We start from the raw sequence: 20,839 nt of genomic DNA on the forward strand, positions 1-20,839 counted from the left end.
CACCATGCGTACAAGATTCAGCTGAGCCTTTACCTGGATAGTTCTGGCAGCCCCCAGCAGTAGAACCCCGTCTCCACTGACCACTGAACAAGGTCAGACCCCATTTATGGACTTTGTCACTCGTCAGGGTGTCAGGAGTCAAGTTGCAGATCTCAAGCCGTGTGAACTGTCTTTGAAAATCTGAGAACGCCATCCTGACATCGAAGAAACACAAAGAGTCCACAGTGAATTCATGAATTTAGAGCATGGCCAGACCCACTGTGAACTGATCCCTTTTCTAATGAGGCAGCAAATGGCAGAACCATTGAAATTCTAATTGAACTTTGAATCTCAAATTGGCTTCTAGGAACACCAACCACTAAAGCAACAGTTCTCAATGGCTAATATTCACTAAAGGCTCAACTGTGCCACCTTTGCTCATGCTGAGTCATACCTTAGTACTCAAGTTGCCAACTGGGATATCATACATATCATTATTACATAGAAGATAATCAGAGACATTGCCAGCTGCCTGGGAGAGCAAGATACACTGTTGACAGATGTCCATGCACCTACTAGGGGACTGACACCATTCAGTGCACTCACAGACTGATTCTGCTTTCACTTCCACTGGCATAAATCAGGCATAACTCCATCAATATCAGTGCATTACCACTGAATGAATCCACAGCAAAGAAAATCTGAATCACAGCTGGACACAGAGCTTTCTCCCTGATCCTCCACTGCCTTGCACCTTACATAGCTGCTTGCATTTGTGCAAAGTGGACAGCTGTCATTCTGATCTGGGGTAGAGTTCTACAAAGATCAATTCAATATTAACCCATGTAAGCAAATACTGGGCTGGATTTTCCACTCACTCCCAGTAAATCGATGCAACCTGAGCTATAAATACCTCTCACACTTCAAGTTATTAACTCTTTGGATACTGGTATTTTATCAACCTCCATCCAAAGGAATGATTAACAGGGCATCTACATGTACAGTTTCTAAAGAATTAATCCCACTGAATAATTCTTACCAAAATTCTCCATCATCCGATTGCTTATCCAGAGCCTGTTTTTGTTTGGGATCAACATAATTCCATTCTGGAGCACTGCAGGCAAAACACAAATGGCAATAAGTATAGTAGTTATATTTTACTTTATAACAATTTCAGGGAGTCGGAATCTTTCTATAGTTACAACTGCTAAAAGTACATATTTCTTTCAATCACGGGATCCTTCGCTCTTCTCAAGGACAGTGCAAAATGCAAATTAACTCCATATATAGTTGGAAATTATTTAGACAATCTGGTCAATGAATCAGGCCTTACATTTAACTGTATTTGCAGCAAACGAACCTTACCTTTAATCATGACTACAAGATGCAAGAATGCACAGACATCACTAGGACTAATGAATGATATTTTTAAAAAAGCCTGTCAGGAAATGTTTCTTGATATGAGATCTATTCTAATGTCTAATAGTCTCCAAAGAGGAAACCTCCAGTATTTGGGGCATTTTAAAACAAGAATGGAGAAACAGAATACTAGAAAATACATGGCAGTAAAAAATCCTGCACTGGTCATGAGGAAGTACTAAGTTATTTAATGCTTATTCCAGCTCTATCATCCTATTTGTACAGTGGACCAGATTCTGATCTTATCTCATGTCAATCTGGAATAGCTCCATTGATTTGAATGGAGATGATCCACATTTAAAACGGTATAACTGAGATCAGTATATGACCTCCTAGGTTTATAGGAGGTATGCTTCTTTTAGGGTAAACAGACCAGGTTTGATAAAAATAAGATTCATGCTAAAGCTTTCCTAGAGTTGCACACAATCTCAATGTTATCATTTCAACAGGCCAGGAAGAAAAGCAGATATATCAAAATGCTGCATGAGAAATTATTTTTAAGGTATTTCCAGTCTGATCAAACCCAAGAAAACCATATGAATAGAGGTTAAAAATACTTGGACTTTTCAGTTTAGAAAAGAGGAGACTAAGGGGGGATAAGATAGAGGTCTACAAAATCATGACTGATATGGAAAAAGTGAATAAGAAAATGTTATTTACTTATTCCCACAATATAAGAACTAGGGGTCACCAAATGAAATTAATGGGCAGCCGATTTAAAACAAACAAAAGGAAGTTTTTCTTTACTCAGTGCACAGTCAACCTGTGGAACTCCTTGCCAGAAGATGCGGTGAAGGCTAGAACTTTAACAGTGCTCAAAAAAGAGCTAGATAGATTCATGGAGGTTAGGTCCATCAATGGCTATTAGCCAGGATGGGTAGGAATTGTATCCATAGCCTCTTTTTCTCCGGAGGTGGGTGACAGGGGAGGGATCACGTGAGGATTACCTGTTGTGATCCCTCCCTCTGGGGAATCTGGTATTGGCCACTGTTGGCAGACAGGATACTGGGCTAGATGGACCTTTGGTCTGACCCAGTAAGGCCGTTCTTATGTTCTTATGTTTACCTCAGAAAGGTTGGGACCATTGCTCTCATAAGATTCCATGACCAGCTTCCAAATCAGAGAGGTACAGAGTATTCAAACTTTGGGGTGCTTAATCAGAGTCTTTTGAGCTTGTCATGTCTTAGGCCGGGGTGGGGAATCTAAGGCCAGGGAGCTGCAACTTGCCTGGATCTGCCCCCTGAGGCACAGGACTCCCCACCAGCTTTGGGGAGCCGGTGCTGGCGCTCCAGTCCCCTGCTCCTGCCTTTCCCCTGAGTGGCTGGAGCACAACAACAAAAAATCTACTAGCCTGGGCCCCCCTAGGCTCCAGTATGCAAAGGGAATGTAGGAGTGTCTTTCTCCTCAGTCGGGAGCCACATCAGTAAGGGTTTGGTTGTTGTGTGATTTTTTTGTTTTGGTTCCCCACTCCTATCTTAGGTCTTACAGTCCAATCACTGTCAAAGGAGTTGCACAGCGGTTTGTCCCTGTTGTGTTTTCTGGTCATGGAAATTGTCTGGGTACTACACTAGTATCTCACAGGCATGAGGAAAGTCACATTGCAGAATGACATGGATCTGACTTCTTTGGCCCTGTTCATAGCAAGTAATACAGACTACTCTCCACACATAGAGAACCCTCCACACATAGAGGAGGTAAATCCTGTGACCAGAACAGAACAATTGCCAGCATAGCTACTTTATTCATATTGTTCTATTTCTGATAAGCATTAATTGATTTAACACCTTTTCCAAATGTGCTGTGCGGCTTAATAACTGCAGATCTAACCAATTTAATTTTAAAAAGACAATGGAACACAGTGATGAGAGGGATGCCAACAGTATATAATAATCTACTAACAGTATATAATAACCTACTTATCGCTCCAGGCTCCGGTCCATTCCACTTCACCCCAAGGATTTCTAATCCTGACTAGCTTCTCTAAGCGCCCGCGATAATTTACCTGTAGGATCCACAACAAGCATAGACTGAGCATTTTGTTAATTTTGTTATTATCATGTATCATTTGCTTTTACATATAGAGAAAAAAACAATTTGCCCTGTAGTGAGATGGTCAGAGATAAAAAACACACCAAATATTCCCCACCCTCACTATCATTTTATTCTCTACTTCACCACCAATCCAGAGCAGGCCTCGTGGTGAGACATACAACATATGGGTTATATGCAAGGATGAGCATCAGCTACAACACAAGATCTGCATTCTCCACAGCATGTGACATTTCAGAAAATAGTGCATCAGCGTAATTAGTACAAAATTATTTAGCAGAATCATCTTTGTACTCATGATAGCTTGTGATATACAGGGAAAGCTTGTGAAATGTAAAGTTCAAGTGAGTTTATAATATAGTCTGTTAATACATGCAGGTGCACTGCAGGCTATGCTAATTTGCTGAGTTGGAAGAAGGTCTCTGAGTGGGAAAGATTTCAAGTTGAAGAACTATTACAGTCAATCTCTCCCTGTCTCTGTGGCTATGAAAACAGTGCCGTTTTCATGTGGGTCAGACATGGAGAGCCTGGGGCAAAGTTGCCAAAGGCAGTGTAGTATTGCAACCCCAAAATTATGTTCTCTGTTACTCTGGTGGCATCATTCTGTTTGATTGTGATGGATAGGAGTGCTCGCCAGCACCTAGTGACTGAGGGTATGTCTACACTACAGCGCTAATTCGAACTAACTTAGTTCAAATTAGTTAATTCGAACAAAGCTAATTCGAACTAACGGATCCAGACTAAAAAACTAGTTTGAATTAGTGTTTTGCTAATTCGAACTAGCATGTCCACATTAAGTGGTTCCCTGTAGGTGCCTCTGCCCCTGGCAGTGGGGGAAGACTTCACATACTCCCCCCATTCCCTGCCCCCAGGCCAATCAGGGCTTGGGGCCAGGGAGGAGCATGCAAAGTCTCCTCCTGTCCTGAGTGTGCTCCCTGCAGGACTGGAGCAGAGTGGGAGGAGACTTTGCATACTCCCCCTACCCCCAAGTCTTGATTGGGCAGGGAGAGGGTGCAAAGTCTCTTAGGGTATGTCTACACTACAGCGCTAATTCGAACTAACTTAGTTCGAATTAGTTAATTCGAACTAAGCTAATTCGAATTAGCGCAGCTAGACTTAAAAACTAGTTTGAATTAGCGTTTTGCTAATTCGAACTAGCATGTCTACACAGAGTGGACCCTGAACAGAGGTTAAGGATGGCCGGAAGCAGTGCCGGCAGGGCATCAGATGAGGACTTAGAGCATGGAGCTGCTGCCTCAGGCTAGCCGAGGGTTGTGCTTAAAGGGACCCGACCCCCACCCCGGACAGACAGTTCTCAGGGGTGCCCCGCTTGCAAAGCAGTCCTGGCTTGGAGTGCCCTGAGTGCCCACAGGCGGAACATCACAGCACTCGGCCATCACCCCAGCTGCACTTGCCGCAGGCTGCCATCCGGGGGGAGGGGGCAATCGGGGGGCTGCAGGAGAGCTTCCACCCTGAGAAGCCTGCAGAGCCAGCCCAGTTCTCCCCATCGGGGGCGTGTACCCCATTCCTCCCTCACCTCCTTCCACTTACCCTTCCCTAGCCCCCCTTCCTGATGTACAAAATAAAGAAAACATGTGGTCAAAAATAGAATCTCTCTTTATTGAACAAAACTCGGGGAGTCTGGGAAAAGGAGGTGGGAGAGGGGAAGAGAGAGGCTGGGAGAGGGGAGGGAAACTTAAATGATCAGAGGTTTGGAAGAGGTCCCATATGAAGAGAGGCTAAAGAGACTGGGACTTTTCAGTTTAGAAAAGAGGAGACTGAGGGGGGATAGGATAGAGGTCTATAAAAGCATGAGTGGGGTGGAGAGGGTGCATCAAGAAAAGTTCTTCATTAGTTCCCATAATAGAAGGACTAGAGGACACCAAAGGAAAGGAATGGGTAGCAGGCTTCAAACTAGTAACAGAAAGTTGTTCTTCACAAAGCAAAGAGTCAACCTGTGGAACTCCTTGCTGCAGGAGGCTGTGAAGGCTACAACCAGAACAGAGTTTAAAGAGAAGGAAGATAAAGTGATGGAGGTTGGGTCCATGGAGTGGTATTAGCCAAGGGGTAGGAGTAGTGTCCCTACCCAAAGTTTGTGGAAGGCTGGAGAGGGATGGCATGAGACAAATGGCTTGGTCACTGTCTTCGGTCCATCCCCTCCAGGGTCCCCAGGGTTGGCCGCTGTCGGCAGACAGGCTACTGGGCTAGATGGACCTTTGGTCTGACCCAGTACGGCCATTGTAAGCTCAGGGCTCAGGGTCGGGGGTCTCAGTGGACCACCTTGATTTTCATGCACACCTTCTCCTGGGTGGCCAGGCTGGCAGCTCTCCTGCCCTAGATGGCCACTTTCCTGTGCCTAGTGCGGAGGTCGTGGACGAGGTCCACGATATCCGCACTAGACCAGGCGGGTGCCCGTCTCTTGCGGTCCCGCGCAAGCTCCCGGGAGCTGCCAGCCTGGTCCCGGAAAGAGGGGGAGGGCTGGGGGGCATCGGGTGGCTGGCTCGAGCCGTGCCAGGTGCAGGGTCTGCTAGCTGGGTGCTGGCAGGCTTGCACCTGGCACGGGCATCGTAGCCAGCCCGTGCCCCTTTAAGGGTTCCGGGGCCGGGAGGGGGGCAATAGAGTTTCCCTGGTGTTGGCCAGAGTGGCCACCAGGGAAAGCTGGGGAGGGCTAGCCTCCCACTAGTTCGAATTAAGGGGCTACACACCCCTTAATTCGAACTAGTAAGTTCGAACTAGGCTTAGTCCTCGTAGAATGAGGTTTAACTAGTTCGAACTAAGCGCTCCGCTAGTTCGAATTAAGTTCGAACTAGCGGAGCACTAGTGTAGCGCCTATCAAAGTTAATTCGAACTAACGTCCGTTAGTTCGAATTAACTTTGTAGTGTAGACATACCCTGAGGGGTTAAACTCAGGTAGCTAGCAAGGGTGTTGGCAGGGGGCCAGAAGTACCAATGGGGATACAGTGCTGAAATTTGAATTGTATTTAGGTACCTTGCCTACTCTCTTTGTGAAATTCTAAGTTAAGGGCTGGTGGGAGCAGATGCAGTAATCAGAATTAGCATGCCTATAAGAAATATTGGACATGGGAGTGAACTAGGCCTTGAAGTACGGATCAGCACAGATCGTGAGTAGAGGGAAAAGTGTATCTAGTCACGATCAGGGTATTTTTCTTTGTTTTGGTTGTTGGTTTAAACTTCTTTCTGTGAACCCATGCCTTCCCTCCCCCGTTCACTATCTAAGAGTTGTTTCCAGAGATTTTCTCTCTGTTTCTTATGTCCTGGAAAGTAACAGGGGGTCTGTGTGTGTGTCCGCCTGCCTAAGACTGAGCAGTCAGCTACCAGAGACTGCAGTTTGTTTTTCTCTTTTCTTTTCTCAAGCTCTCTTGGGATAAAAGAGTTTGGGGGTACCCCTGGGAAAGGAATTCAAGTGTTCCCTCCTGGATTTTTTTTTCCAGAGTTAAATCACTTGATGGTGGCAGCTTTTGTTTTTTTTCTCAGAAACAGTGCATCTGTAACTCTGGGGAGTTTTTGTAAGCAGAGCCTATATAGGCAAGGTATTTAAGGTCTCTTGCAGGCCCCCACCTTCTTCACTTGGAATGCTAGAGTGGGGAACATCCCTGACAGTGATAATAAGTATAAGGGTTATCCACATTGTACAGGTCAGGTTACCCATAAGTGACCATACGGGTTAGCTATTAGGAATTAATTTACCTCTTCTGCTCCAGTGAGAGAGTAAGCATGTCCCTTTACCAATTTCTTACTTGTGATTGCCTCCGTTTCAGCTGCACTGGTGATCTAGGGCAATAAGAATAGTGTTATATATTGCACACACACAGTTCTAAAGACCAAATTAATACAGTTGCAGATATATAAATGGTATAATAAAAATATTAAAAAATCAGCAATACAAATTATATTAAATAGAAATGGACCTGAATTCCAGAGCTCAACTTTGTATCTCCAAGACCCCAGTTCCAAACACATCTGAGAGGGTACGGGGAGAGGAAATCTGGATCCAAATCTAAACTTTCCCACCTTTAAATATTCAGATCCAGTCCATTATAGAGATAAGTTGCAGTTACAAACTTTTATGTGAACTCGGATCCAGAGTTCAGATCTATTGTTTTGGTCAGAATCCCTGGTGAATACAAAGGGTTCCATATGCCACAACTCAGATATGCAACACTGACCATTTTAATGTGTAACTTTAAAAAAAAATACATTGAAGGACAAGAGGAAGAAAAGGTTTTGAAAGATGTGAGCTTCTTTTAACCTAACATTTTCTATAACTGCTGAGACTTCCTATTACACAATGTCAATGATTTATAGAACTGATAGATGGAGTCAACCCCAGGTTGTATTTGGAGAAAAAGGTGAGTATAGATCTTTAATAAATAACCTACAGTACCTCATAATAAAGCATATTTGAAAGTTAGAGCGCGAATATAAAGCATTCTCAAAGAATTTGTATCTGTCTCCTTCTTCCTACTTTGATGTCTGGGGCTGCAGGCAGATAGCATTTGAATCCTAACAGTAGTTAGAACTGATTTTAGAACTTGGATGAGCTAGACAAATCACTCATTTCTTTTACAATGTCAAAGGAATGTGATCAGAGAGGAAATATCATGGAGGAGTCTGCATTGCCATGCTGCCACTAGATAAATTAGGCTTGGGGAAAACTGCCACAATTCTGCAAGGGACTCATCTCATCACTGGTACATGGGAGGCCATGTCAGAAATCAGGGCTGAATCAGAGAGTCAATGTTAACCTAAAATGTTTCATTATATTTGTGCAGATAATAGCACTTTGTATGTCTTTAGCCCCTTTAATCCAAGGATCTCAATAGCCAGAAATTAATAAAATCACACACAATTCCTGTGAGATACGTTAGCACTACTATGCTCATTTTACAGATCAGTAAAATGAAGCGGCAATCAGCAGCAAAGTCAAGGAATAGAACCCCAAAATACTGATTCTTAGTTTCCAGCTCTAACTAGTAGGCTCTTTCCCAAGCAAGGAGACATGAGGGGTGGTTGCACTTCTAGAACCTGATCCAAGGCCTACTGGAATCAGTAGGAAGTCCCCACTGATTTCAGTGGCCATTAGAACTTAGGGTTGCCAGGTGTCCAGTTTTCTACTGGACAGTCCTGTATTTGCACCCTCTGTCCAGTAGAAAAATTCAGAAAATACTGGACATGTGCAATGTCCAGTATTTTCTGAATTTCCGGCTGGGCGCCAGACGGAAGCCTGGTGGGGGCGAAGGAGCAACTCGGAGGCAGGGCAGCGATTGGCGCTGGGAGCCCTGTGGTCGTGTGCAAAAGCTGGGCAGGGCGGGGGCAATGGCTGGGCCTCCCCCCGCCCGGCTTCTGCAAAAAAACAGAGGCTCCTAGTGCTAATTGTGGCCCTGCCTCCCAGCTGGGAACCTCTGGTTGCATGCAGAAGCTGGGTGGAGGGAGTGGCTCCCAGCCACTCCCCTCGCCCAGCTTCTACTAGCAACTAGAGGTAGTGCCTGCTGGGGGCGTGGCCCATTGGACTGCGGCTGTGGCCAGTGGCTGCACCCCCCCCCGTCAGCTCTGCTTCCTGCCCCCCTTCCTCCAGCTTTCCTTCCTCCCGTCCAGTCCCCCTGGCCTCTGATGCCCCCCCAGCTCTGCTTCCCACCGCCCCTTCCTCCCGGCCAGCCCTGCAGCTTCCGCCCCCCCCCCCACCAGCCCCGCCTCCCGCCCTCCTTCCTCCCGGCCAGCCTCGCCCCCCTCCTGGACCGTTCCTCCCCCCCCGCCCACGATCAAGTGTGTCCAGTATTTTGGGGGGGGTCTACCTGGTAACCCTATTCATAGTAACAATGCCTGCTGCTGTCCTGAACTTTCCCTGCTATACAGATTAGAGTTCTGATGGTGAAAGAGTAAAAAACTGACAGCATCTCACATCAATGGAGCAGCCAAGCAATGACCCAGATTGCAGGGCCTTCCGAATGATCTGATATAGATTGGGTGGTGCCTTCCTCAGATCATACGACTCAGCGATCCCTCCAGTGAAATCTTCAAAGCCTTCTACAGTGGAACCTCCTGCAAGAGCTTCATATGAGCCATTCAATCTATGGGAAGAAAATAAAAGAACAGAGATGCAATAAGGAGCATCCAGCCAGTTCTGCACATGTCACATTTGCATTACAGACATGACATAGTGTAGAATGCAATCTCTGTTACTGTACATGTAGATGTTACTTTTTAAACTAGTAGGTATAACATTTTACGGAGGCTGGTAGTGCTCCTTGAAGTGTTTGTGGGAGGAAAGAATAGTCCTGGAGAGAGGAAAGAGGAGGAATAAGAGACTGACATGAGGGCAGAATGCATTTGGGTCTGGCACTGGCAGAGGTTGAGACACTCGTGTTACTTGCACTTATTATGACTTCCCTGAGAATTAGCCCCACTTACTTAGCATAGGCCTTCTCCAGCAGGGCACTCCAGAACTCATTGCCTTCCTCTGAGTGTAGAAAGAGCAGCTGCCCGTTTTTAGTGGGCAGCCTGTCGTCAACAACAACATCCACCCACTCCCCAAACTGCCAGAACTAAGGAAAGAAAAAGAGAGAGGGTGGTTAGAGCTGTGTACCCACCTGCTAAAATCTGCCTGCTACTCTGCTTCACCCTGCCCCGTCTTTGTTGGAACAGTCTCCCACTTCTTGTCCATTCATCTCTTCTCCGCCTTCACATCCATCATAAAAACCATTTTTAGGAATCCTTCCTACACAGGTCTCCTTCCCACTGATTTCTCCTCAGTCTCCCTCATCTGAACTGTTGTCTGCATGTTGTTGTATCCATTTTACACTGAACATCATTTGGGACAGAGGCCAGTGTTTTTCTATGCTCTATCTTTCTATGTCCTGTGAGGTTTTGGTACATATATGAGCATGATGTGAAGGTTTATTAATAAATAATATTAATGTAGCCTTGGAAGGAACATCTCATAGTGGGTCTATAGAGTATTTTTGGTGTCCCCTGACAGCTGAGATGCATTAACACCTACATTTTCTAAAGTATTTTTAGGTACCCAACCTGAGGCACCCTAAAAGGCCTCATTTTCAGAAAGTTTTGTACCCACCCACAGAAAAAATCAAGCCCCCTTAAAAAGTGCTTCAAGTTGGGGCACCTAAAACCACTAGTCACTTTTGAAAATGTAGGCTTGCATACTGAGCTAACATTAATGCTCTGTGTCAGCAACTGCTATAATTGCCACCAGGATGTTATGTGGTCACAAACGAGATGGGAGGTGGCCTACTGACAAAGAATGGGACTCAGGGAGGCAGGCAAACCCACAAGACAATCTTTCTGTTGAGATAAGATTTGGTCTTTGCTTTGAAAAAATTGGACCAGCACCTGATCTAGAATATTTTTCTCTACAACACAGTAGTCTCCTCTATTCTGTCCCTCCCTGTCTATCTCACTTGCACACCTTAATTGCTGAATATCTAATTTTCCATCAGAAATGAGACAAGCTACATTTCCCTAGATACTGGATCTTTCTTTTGTTCCTGACATCTTGGTCATGTTTAGTGGATTAGCAACAATTACCTGGAAATGAAAGATCCCAGCATAGTTCTTCTGGAAGCTCTGATCTTCAGGAACAATTCGCTGTAGGATTTCCTGATCTAAGGTAAGAGATGCAATGGCTGCTAGGAGCCAGCAGTCACCTGGGAATATATAAGTTTCAAAACAGAAATGTGAATCAATAAAACAGGGACTTGCAGTTTTCTCATTTCACCCTACAAAACTACTTGAAATACCTTTGAATAAAATGTCAAAGTAGTGCCCTGTAGGATTATACTGGAAGTCTACTTGCTGGTTAGTTTTGTTTGTTTGAAAATAGATCTATTTTGCTTATTTTTTCAGGGGGATGGTTGGATAGATTTTAGCTTTTATATTTAAATCTTGATTTAAATTCTGCCAAAGTTTCCAGCTTGATTATGGGGGTGAATTTGATGTTCCAGTTTGAGGCCATTTCTAAGTTTTATTTGCATTTGTGTAGAGACCATGTATTTACATGCTTTTTAATGCCTTTGGGGAGCAATTTATATGATAGAAGCAATGAAAGATCTGGGTTTCCCACAGCATTTTAATTTCTGGAGGATGGGAATACCATGAAAAAACAGACTTTGTATTCTTTCATGATGGCCCATATGGCCCCTTGAGACATTAGAAAAAGACCAGGGAAATAAATACTACTGTACTTCAGAGATATGGGGTTCAACCCAGCCTTATTTTTTTTCACATGGACACATGTAACCATCAGGGCCAGATTAACTTTTTGGGGGCCCCAGAGCTATTAGATTTTGGGGGCCCCAGGCTCCAGGATGGGGGCCAAAATGAAGGGCTCAGAGTGTGGGATAGGGCTGTACATTGAGGTAGGGGGCTGGAGACTGGGGTGTGTGCTCTGGGGTGGGTTGGGGATGAGGAGTTTGGAATTCAGGAGGGGGTTCCAAGCTGGAGCCAAGGTTGTTTAGAGTACCAAAGTGGGCTCAGGGCAGAAGGTTGGGGTGGGATGTGGGGTCTAGGTGGGAGTTAGGATGTGAGAGGAGCTTAGGGCTGGGGTGCAGAATCTGGGAGGGTTGCATTAAGTGTACCTCCCAAACCCAGAGCCCTGGGCTGTACCCCCAAAGCCCTTTTTCTTAATCCATCCCTAGAAGCAATATCATCAGTTGGTGTACATCAGCAGCTGAGAATCTAGCCCAAATAGTCTAAACTGGTGTGTGCTTTAACATCAGAGGGCAGAATACACTTAGATTACAAGTGTATTTCTGGTAGCATAAGGTCTAGCCCAGTCCTGTGAGATGCTGGAAGCCACATGCACTCAAATATCACTAATTTAAGATTAAGCTTGAATGGAAATTAAGGTGCCCGGCACCTGTCAGCATCAGGGGTCTAATTAGGAAACTGTTGATGGTTAAACTGTCTCCAGGAATTTAGCCCATTGTTTAGCAAGATGTAACTCTCACACTCAAACCTGCATAGCTCTGCCTGGCTTGTAGTTCATGTTTTAAGGCCTGGCTCTTTAAAAAAAAAAAAGTTGACTGACATCATAAGGGGTGAGAATGAACTTCCCCTCACCCCTCCACACACAATGCTAGTCCAAGGGATAAGGAAATGCCATACAGGTGTCACCATGTTTGTAGGGTACAAGCACACACAGCATGAGAGTGAGTAACTGTACCACTATGCATACAAATAAGGTCCTTGCAAGGAGCTAGCATGGAGCTCTAGTATCACACACATTTTGCCACAGATGAGCTCTGTTGAAGAAGCAAAATTAATCCTTGCCCTTGTGGTAGCAGAGGTGTGTGATAGAATCAACAGTTTCTGAAGTGGGGATTTAAATATGCACTTTTCTACACATCTCTACTACTGCCTCCCATGCCTCCCCATTTCTCAGTTGCTGCAGCTGGCCTGCATTGAACCACGCTTTGCTAGCTTTGAGGAGATGATGGAGACACATTCCCGGTAGAATGGTATCCGGCAAGAACAGACACAGTCCATTGGTAAGGACAAGCTAGAATTCTCTACATGTGTGATAGCTGGAAATACCTCCTCTATCTTACAGGCAACTACTGAAATAGAACCTGCCCCTTTAACAATTGTGTGGCAGCAGTTGGAATTTGCTTAACATCAAGGATGGACCTTTTGGGAGCAGTTAGTCAGCACAGAACTCTATAGCACCTTCAATTAACTGAGAAACCTTCTCTTACTATGCTAATGCTGAGTGTTAGGGTATATCTACACAACACAGCTTTTAGCAACAAGACTGTGTCTAAACATCCCAGTCGCCAAAAGTTAGTGTGTGAAAATGCTGCTTGTCGCTGACAAAATACTTCCACACTCTGAGGGAGTTTCACTTTGTCAAAGCATCATTCACATTATCACTTGCCAAGGGAAAACTCTGCCATTTGGAGCACCCTGCCTCTGTTCTAAAATCTGATTTGTCAATGTTATATGTGTTCACTTTTTTAAATTTTATCTCTTTAGTATATATGGTCATGTCAATTTTTTTCCAGTATTTGATCTGAGGAAGTGGGTCTAGCCCATGAAAGCTCATCACCTAATAACCCATCTTGTTATTCTTTAAAGTGCTGCATAGTCCTGTCTTTTGTTTAAGCACCTGTGAATGACAAAATTTGTGCGGATCAAGTGCAAGTGTAGACATAGCCTTATTATAGTAATTTAGGGCAACATGCCTACACAGAGTGGAACCCTTGATAAGAATTCCCTATGGGACATTTCTCTGTGTCCTAGCATTTAGGAAAATGGCAGCAATTCCATCACTCATTCACTTCTGCTTCCTTCAACAGAGGCTGGATCACCAAATATGGAGTCTGCCACATTGTTTTAGTTAGGAGGAGAAGTTGATGATGTGAGGAACCTTTGATGCATCTTGTTTATTTACAAGGAGGATACAAATTCCTGGTTCTTGGAACACAGGAGTAATCACACAATAGTTTCCTTGCTCACAGCATTGATCTTCTTTTAGCTGGCATCAGACCCAAAACCCCTCTTTCTAGGCTTCTCTCAGGGCCACAAACCATGTTTGTCCATGGTGTGTGTGGAGCTTTATTCTTTGTCTGTATGTGTGATTTTCTACTTCTTTCCCACCCACCCCCTACACACCCTCAAACCAATACCAGCAAAGCTCTCTGCCCACATAGTACAAAAAGCAGTTAGTGAGCCTTTGTTTTAAGCAGTGCCATGTGCCTGTGCTTTGATTGGTCAACCACTACTCTTTTATAAGGAAATAACAGTTTCTAAGTTCTTAAATGAAGGGCAGCAGACACGCTCACCAGCATGCATCATAAGTTTTTATCCAAACTATAACTATATTTTAAATAGACAATAAGGTTGGTGTATCCACCCACAACTCACACCAAAAGAACTACACTGCTTCTGTTTTGTTATTTCTGTGCGAGTCTATGTGTAAATATCCTTATTTCAGAATAGAAGTGTGCTACAGCTTCTCTCCGACTTACGAACTGGTTACGGACCAAGCAATTGGTCGTAACTCGGTTTGTTCGTAAGTCGGACCCCATAGAGTTACACGTGACTGCGCTGTTCGTAAGCGTGGATCGCCTTCGTAAGTCGGGGTCCACCATTTATGACAGCTTCAGTCGTAATTGTGAACGGTCGTAAGTCAACCGTTCGCAACTCGGGGACTGGCTGTATTTAAAATGAAACAATATGGTACCTGTGCATAGCCTGGCACTGAAAAAAACAAAACAAAAAATGATAAATCAGAACCAATTGAGTTATTTTGGTACAGGTCTGTGGCTAGATCAGCCCTCAATCAGGTGTTCTCAAGTAAGGAATCATGATTCGATGCTGTTACCTCAGTCCTGCATGTCAGATTCTTCTCACTGTTCAGGGCCGTACAGACTCAAATGTGGCTCAGAGAGAGTGCTAGAATTAGCAAGGTCAAGGCATTTTCAGGACTGGACCTAAGTTACTTAGATAAAAGATTTAGGCTTTCTTACAATGTAAGCTTTTGAGGAAGGGACCATTTCTGTTTCCACCATGCCCATAGACAACACAATAGAGTCCTGGTCCATGACTGGGATTGTTAGCACTACTGTGATAACAATACACTGATACTTCTCAAAATATGACAAATTAAAATGTGAGTGTTCTGTTTTTAGAGAGGCTGACTGTCAGGACTGATCCCCACTCTGGCTCCTGCCAATGAGTGCCTATGATATAGTTCAGATCTCAGACACCTCTTTTTGAAAGTGAAACAAGATGCCTGTGCAGCACCACCAAAGCCTGTTAAGGCAAGGTTTTCAGCAATATTGTTGCTGATTAGAAATCAGTTTTCAAATATTAAGGGCTATTTGGCTTCAGTTTCCTAGAAAGTGAATTTAGCCAATCCAAAGAGATCCACCAAGAACACACACACAACCAAAATACATTGAAGTGCAGTCATAGTCAGAAAAGTGCCTGTATTAAAATATCAGTATAAAACATATCAACTGACCATGCACCTTCAGGTTGTACCTGTCTAGTGTACAGATGCAAGAAAGTTTTCACTACTGTGAGCCTCACAGAGCTAACCCAGTTATGGTAGCATGAGCTAGATTCTATTTGTCTCATACATCCCAAGCATGCCCCTGTGGCCTGAAGTAGCTCTGTACCCACTGCCTTGGTTTCCCCTATGCTCAGGCTTCTCAGTAACTCACAAAGGCCAAGCAAAATACCTCTTCACTGGGTCTGGTTTGTTTACATAAAATAAACTCAAAATCTCTTCCACCTCCTGTTCTGTCTCACACGGGGCACTGCCTGCCCCACCCACACAAAGTCTGTCCATCTTTGAATTTCTAAGCTGGCACTTTTTGACCCATCCCAGTCTCTGCTCAGTTTTTCCCCTCAGTCTATTCTGGGGTCCTTCAAATACTCCTTGCTCTTTTGTGAGCATCTGTTCTTTCCAGTCTTCCTGCCTGGGCTCTTCTCTCCCGGCCCTTCCTAGCTTGAGTGTGGTTTTTTTCAGGCCCAAATATTTCTTCCTAGTTAAGGGTCTTCCTGCAGGATTTCACTGCTGCTGTGCTTTAGCCTCTGACCCAACTTCCCTTCGGGGTCTTTAGAGAGACCAGTTACGCTTTATCCACAAGGACAAGGGCCAATTCAGGACCTTTGCTATTGGTGGTTAATGTACCCAATCCTACTTGACTCTCAGATCCTAGAGTGAGTTGGTGATGCAGGCATTAAGCAATATTTTACTTGTGAAGTGAACAAATCGATCTAGAATTTATGAGAAGAAATAAACATGAAATCCCACAGTGTCATTTTTAGAGCTATTTCACTGACTACCCCCTAAATTTAAACCAACTTGTTCCTTCTTCACCACACTTACTAATGTTCTCTTAGAGCTGTGCCCTTAGCTTCTTAATTTGCTAAAATAATGTCATTGAATGTTAAATCTGTGGTAATCTTAGAACTCTGACTCAGATTCCTGTATAATTAAGGTGACCATATTTCCCCATGCTGAATATGGGACACCTGATCAAATTACTCATATTCAAGCAAGTACAATGGCAACCATCAGCACTGTGCTGTACAAACAGTCCAATTAACATCAAGTTGATTGAACCCCTGTTAAAAAGAAATGCTGAGAGCTGGAGTCATTTTATTTACCTTCTTATCTTTAAGGTTTGTATCAGGAGAGGTGACACATGCATACTCCCAGAAACCTCTGTCACGCAAGGATGGGGGTGGCTGACTGACCTGACCCAACCCTCTTTGCCAAGTCCTCTCCACCTGCCTGACTGGACCACTGGGATAGACCCACCTCTCCTGGTACCTGGTGCTGCGTCTTCTCAAGGCAACAGCAGGGGGAGGAGAGGATCACTGGCCCCCTCTATCCAGATTTCTGTGAGGGTTTGCACCAGAATATGACCAGCAGCAGCCTTTCAGCACTGTGCAGGAGGGAAGGGACAGGAGCTGCTTCCAGTCCCAGGTGGGAGATAGGGATGACTTTGCAAATGTCTTTGCAGAGATCATCTCTTCCCTCCTCCCTCCTCCCCCTCTGCCCTGTGGCTAGAAGCAGCTTCTCCTTTCCTGCCCATAAAAAGGCAGTTAACATCTCCAAGCTGCTGCAGGCCACTGACATAACACAGCTGCCTCCTAACCCCTGGCGACAGCATGGGCAGGAAGGGGTTAATCCCCAAGGATCCCTGGTGCACCAGCACTTAAGGAACCTAGCTGCAGTGGCTTCATCCAACCAGGCTAGAGAGGTGGCTCAACAGGGGAAGGTCCCTATGGACAGAGCAGCCCCGCACTGTCTGGGGACAACATGTGAAAAGGGTGCTAAGCCCCTACTCCAGGAGCTGCTGCAAAGCCTGCAGAGTCAGGGTGCAAACAGGTCAGAAGTGGCTTCCTCCCTGCCCCTCCAGAGCTTATCTGTGTGGCGGAGAAGCTTCCCAGTGCCAGTGCTGCGTGGGGCTTGGGCACATGCAGGGCTTGCTCCTCCTGGCCAGCCCCCAGGCCAAAGGGTCTTGAGCTTTCCACAGCCACCAGCCCAGCAAGAGTCAGTGGGGGAGGAAGGCATTTGCCAGCCAAGGCTGTTGGTGAGCTGAATGATCTGACCCGGGGCTGGTTCTGTGAACGGAACTGGGAGAAGGACACACGCTGCCAGGACAGGGAGGGGGAGAATATGGAGGAGCAGCAGGACTGAAGGGGTAAAAGGAAACAGCAGGAAGAGGACAGTGTGGGGGGCCTTAAAGGACCGATGGGTGGGCAGCAGAGGCGACAGGTAACCAGCCACTGGCCCGCCCCTCACTCACCATTGGTGTATTGTCAGTTGGCAAGCAAAGATCAGTCCAGCATAGGACTAACCAGTACTGATGGGAGAGGAGAGACAGAAAAACAGGACAATATGCCCATCTTAAAGAAAAAATAGGAACACCTGCAGAGGGGCTTAAATATGGGACTGTTCCTTTAAGAATGGGACATCTGGTCATCCTAAGTATAATTACAGTATATGACATTTGCTCACTTGTGTGGAACTCATCAAGGCCATACAATAAAATGCACAAGATATATGTACTTAGAGTCACACATCTCTAGCACTAACACTAAAAGTGTCTAATCTGGTAAGAATGTAATTCTCCATTCAATGACATAGTCAACTAGAGATGGACCCAAACTGAAAGCCCAGATTGGAGGGAGAAAGTGACTGCAGGGAGGGGGAGAAGAAGGAAGAAAAAGAGAGAGAGAAGCACCTGAAAATTAGTTTTTAAAACCTAGATCTGAATTTTGCAGCTCAGAGGGCTCTCTTGTTATTTCAGCAAGCCCTTAGACTCAAGACTAGATTCCAGGCAAAATGCTCTCACTCTCTGTGTGATCCTTTCCTACATCATCTGCCCTCTGTCCAGACTTGACTTTCAGTTCTACCCTTCACTGCTAGCATTTGCCACGGAGCTCACCGCACACAGACTAGACTATCTGATTTCTGCAGTGCCACGGATTACAATACATTAGGTCAACAAGTTTACTACTTTTAAAGGTAGCCTGTTGACATTTTGTATTAAAATGAATTCATCTCTACAGTTGTGTGTTAAATGCTGCAAATAGAAGTGGTGCAATAGGATGTCCGACAAATAAATGGACTTTTCAGTTCCTCAAAGATGATCCCTTCAGCCTCAGATCCCCTTAAATCCAGAATGCATTGATCTGTGAGACAGCAGCTATCAGAAATCCCACAGTCTATAGGAGATGGGCTTTAGGGGTGTTATAAACATCTAATACAATGAAGGCTATCACAGAAACCACTAGTATTAAGCAAACTCCTGTATTAAGAGGCCAAAAAGAATCCTCAGATACACTGAACACAGCTGAGATCCACCTTTATTAGAAGACATTTCTCATAGCTAGGTTTTTGCCTGAATGGAAACCTTATCTATTCATATATAGTCATTACACTTGGGCTACATCTAGACTACATCCCTTTTTCAGAAAAGGGATGTAAGTTAGATGTATCGCAATTGCTAATGTAGCGGGGATTTAAATCTCCCATGCTTCATTAGCATAAAAATGGCTGCCGCTTTTTTTCCTGCACAGAGCTTTGCCAGAGAAAAGCACCAGTCTAGATGCTGATCTTTCGGAAAATAAAGCCTTTTCCGAAAGATCCCTTATCCCTTATTGGATCTTATTGGGATAAGGGATCTTTCGGAAAAGGCTTTTCTGAAAAAGGGATGTAGTCTAGACATAGTCCTGGGGTGTGTTTAGACAGCAGGGCTATTTTGGGATACCAGAGGTCTTTTAAACACACCCATTATTTCAAAATATTTTTTGAAATAACGGGTGCACTATTCCGGAATCCTTGTGACCCCCATTTCATGAGGGTTAAGGGATGTCTCGAAATAGCTCATTTCAAAATTTGGTGCTGTGTAGATGTGCCAAATTTTGAAATTAGCTATTTCAAAATACAATTGAAATCGAGTTTAGGGTGCTGTGTCGAGTGTGTCTATGGGACAGACCTTCAACTGGTGTAAACAGGAATACAGGGGCGGATATACGGCAGGGCGAGCGGGGCGGCTGCCCCGGGCCCCGTGCTTCAAAAAGCCCCGCGCATGCAAATGCGCCATGGCAAAGGGGGCCCCTGCAAGATTATGGTGCCCTGGGCCCCGCCAAACGGTCATCTGCCCCTGCAGGAATAGCTTCATTGGCTTCAATGAAACTACACCCAGATACATCAGGAGAGGAACTGGCCCTCTGTTTCTAAAGTATGCACAGTGCTTCATGAGCCTATAAGAGGACCAACGCTTTAATGGCATGGATCTGGAAAGCTACATTAAGTGTATTTTATCCCCTTGGGTTTGAAATAATATTTATTTTTAAAATGGAAATCTCTGCCACTAGCTATTTGAGGCCATAGCAAATCATTGTAGGGTTAACTTACTCAGATGGCTATAAAGAAACTTCACAGGTTACCTTTAAATAAAACAGTGTGTGATGCTGCATTTTAAGTTATAAGGAGGCTATCGGAAAGAAGTGGTTCAAAGAGTGCACTGAAAAAATTTCCAGTCTTTCAAGTTCCCATCAAACTCGCCACGCTGATATTCATCTAACTTACGTTGTTGTCAAAGAAATAATGTTTAATGGGGTGAGACTGTAATGCTGGATTTCCTGCTTTTGCTCCTGTAACCCCAGACCTGTAATGTCCTTCTAAAAGAAAAACATGTCACAGAGAAGTATAAAAAAATGGAGTTTATTCCCCTGAGGGACTAGTCATTGGATAACACGGCTGACTTGTATAAATAGGTAACCACGGTTTGTTTCAATAAAAACATTTTACATACACTGGGCATAATAATCAGCACTTTGATATTCAAAGATTAAATAACAAAAGGCCTACTGTGGCCTCAGCTACAACCAGAACATTAAAAGAAGCTCCCTGGTTACACTCCTCACTGAAGTCAGTTTTATGTATGTATGTATATATTTGTATAAAGGGACAGAAACCACAGAGTGTTGTCATAGAAGTGATTCTATTCAGAGATGCAAGCTGCCCTCGTTGTATTATCAGCCTGCTTTTCTAGCCTTCCCACAAACCAAAGAGATGGGCTCAAGCCAGACAATTTTGATTCCAATTTCAAGGACAGCCCCCTCAAAAGTTTTGGGGTAATCAGAGCCATGGCTTTGGGGCTCTACCCACAGGACACTGTTATGAAATCTCAGAAACATACTCCTCCCGTAGTTCAGAGGAGGGGGGATGAGTTTTGGTCCATCTGTATTCTTCCTGCTATATTTGGTTTTATTCTGTGGTGAAAATCTCTGTTTGCCAAACACAGCCAGGCTCTCCAGATTGTCACGCAGGAATGGAAATGAAGAGAATAAAGAAGCTGGACCCATGGGCCCTGAGGGAGCCTGC

At 44.7% G+C, this 20,839-nt stretch overlaps 1 protein-coding gene across 1 annotated transcript in view; it reads right to left on the minus strand.

Annotated features, from left to right (window-relative positions):
* Positions 1-20,839, minus strand: part of LOC102458941 (calpain-8) — a 48,530-nt gene that overhangs the window by 19,986 nt on the left and 7,705 nt on the right. The window contains exons 3-9 of the mRNA XM_006133424.5: positions 11,011-11,129; positions 9,877-10,010; positions 9,368-9,536; positions 7,156-7,239; positions 3,315-3,400; positions 1,019-1,093; positions 34-194 (exon numbers count right to left, since the gene is read on the minus strand). Of these exons, the coding sequence (XP_006133486.2) occupies positions 34-194; positions 1,019-1,093; positions 3,315-3,400; positions 7,156-7,239; positions 9,368-9,536; positions 9,877-10,010; positions 11,011-11,129 (828 nt within the window). The remainder of the gene's footprint in view (positions 1-33; positions 195-1,018; positions 1,094-3,314; positions 3,401-7,155; positions 7,240-9,367; positions 9,537-9,876; positions 10,011-11,010; positions 11,130-20,839) is intronic.

This window comes from Pelodiscus sinensis, chromosome 3 (genome assembly GCF_052426305.1).
Source record: "Pelodiscus sinensis isolate ZL-2025 chromosome 3, ASM5242630v1, whole genome shotgun sequence".
Lineage (NCBI taxonomy): Eukaryota > Metazoa > Chordata > Testudines > Trionychidae > Pelodiscus > Pelodiscus sinensis.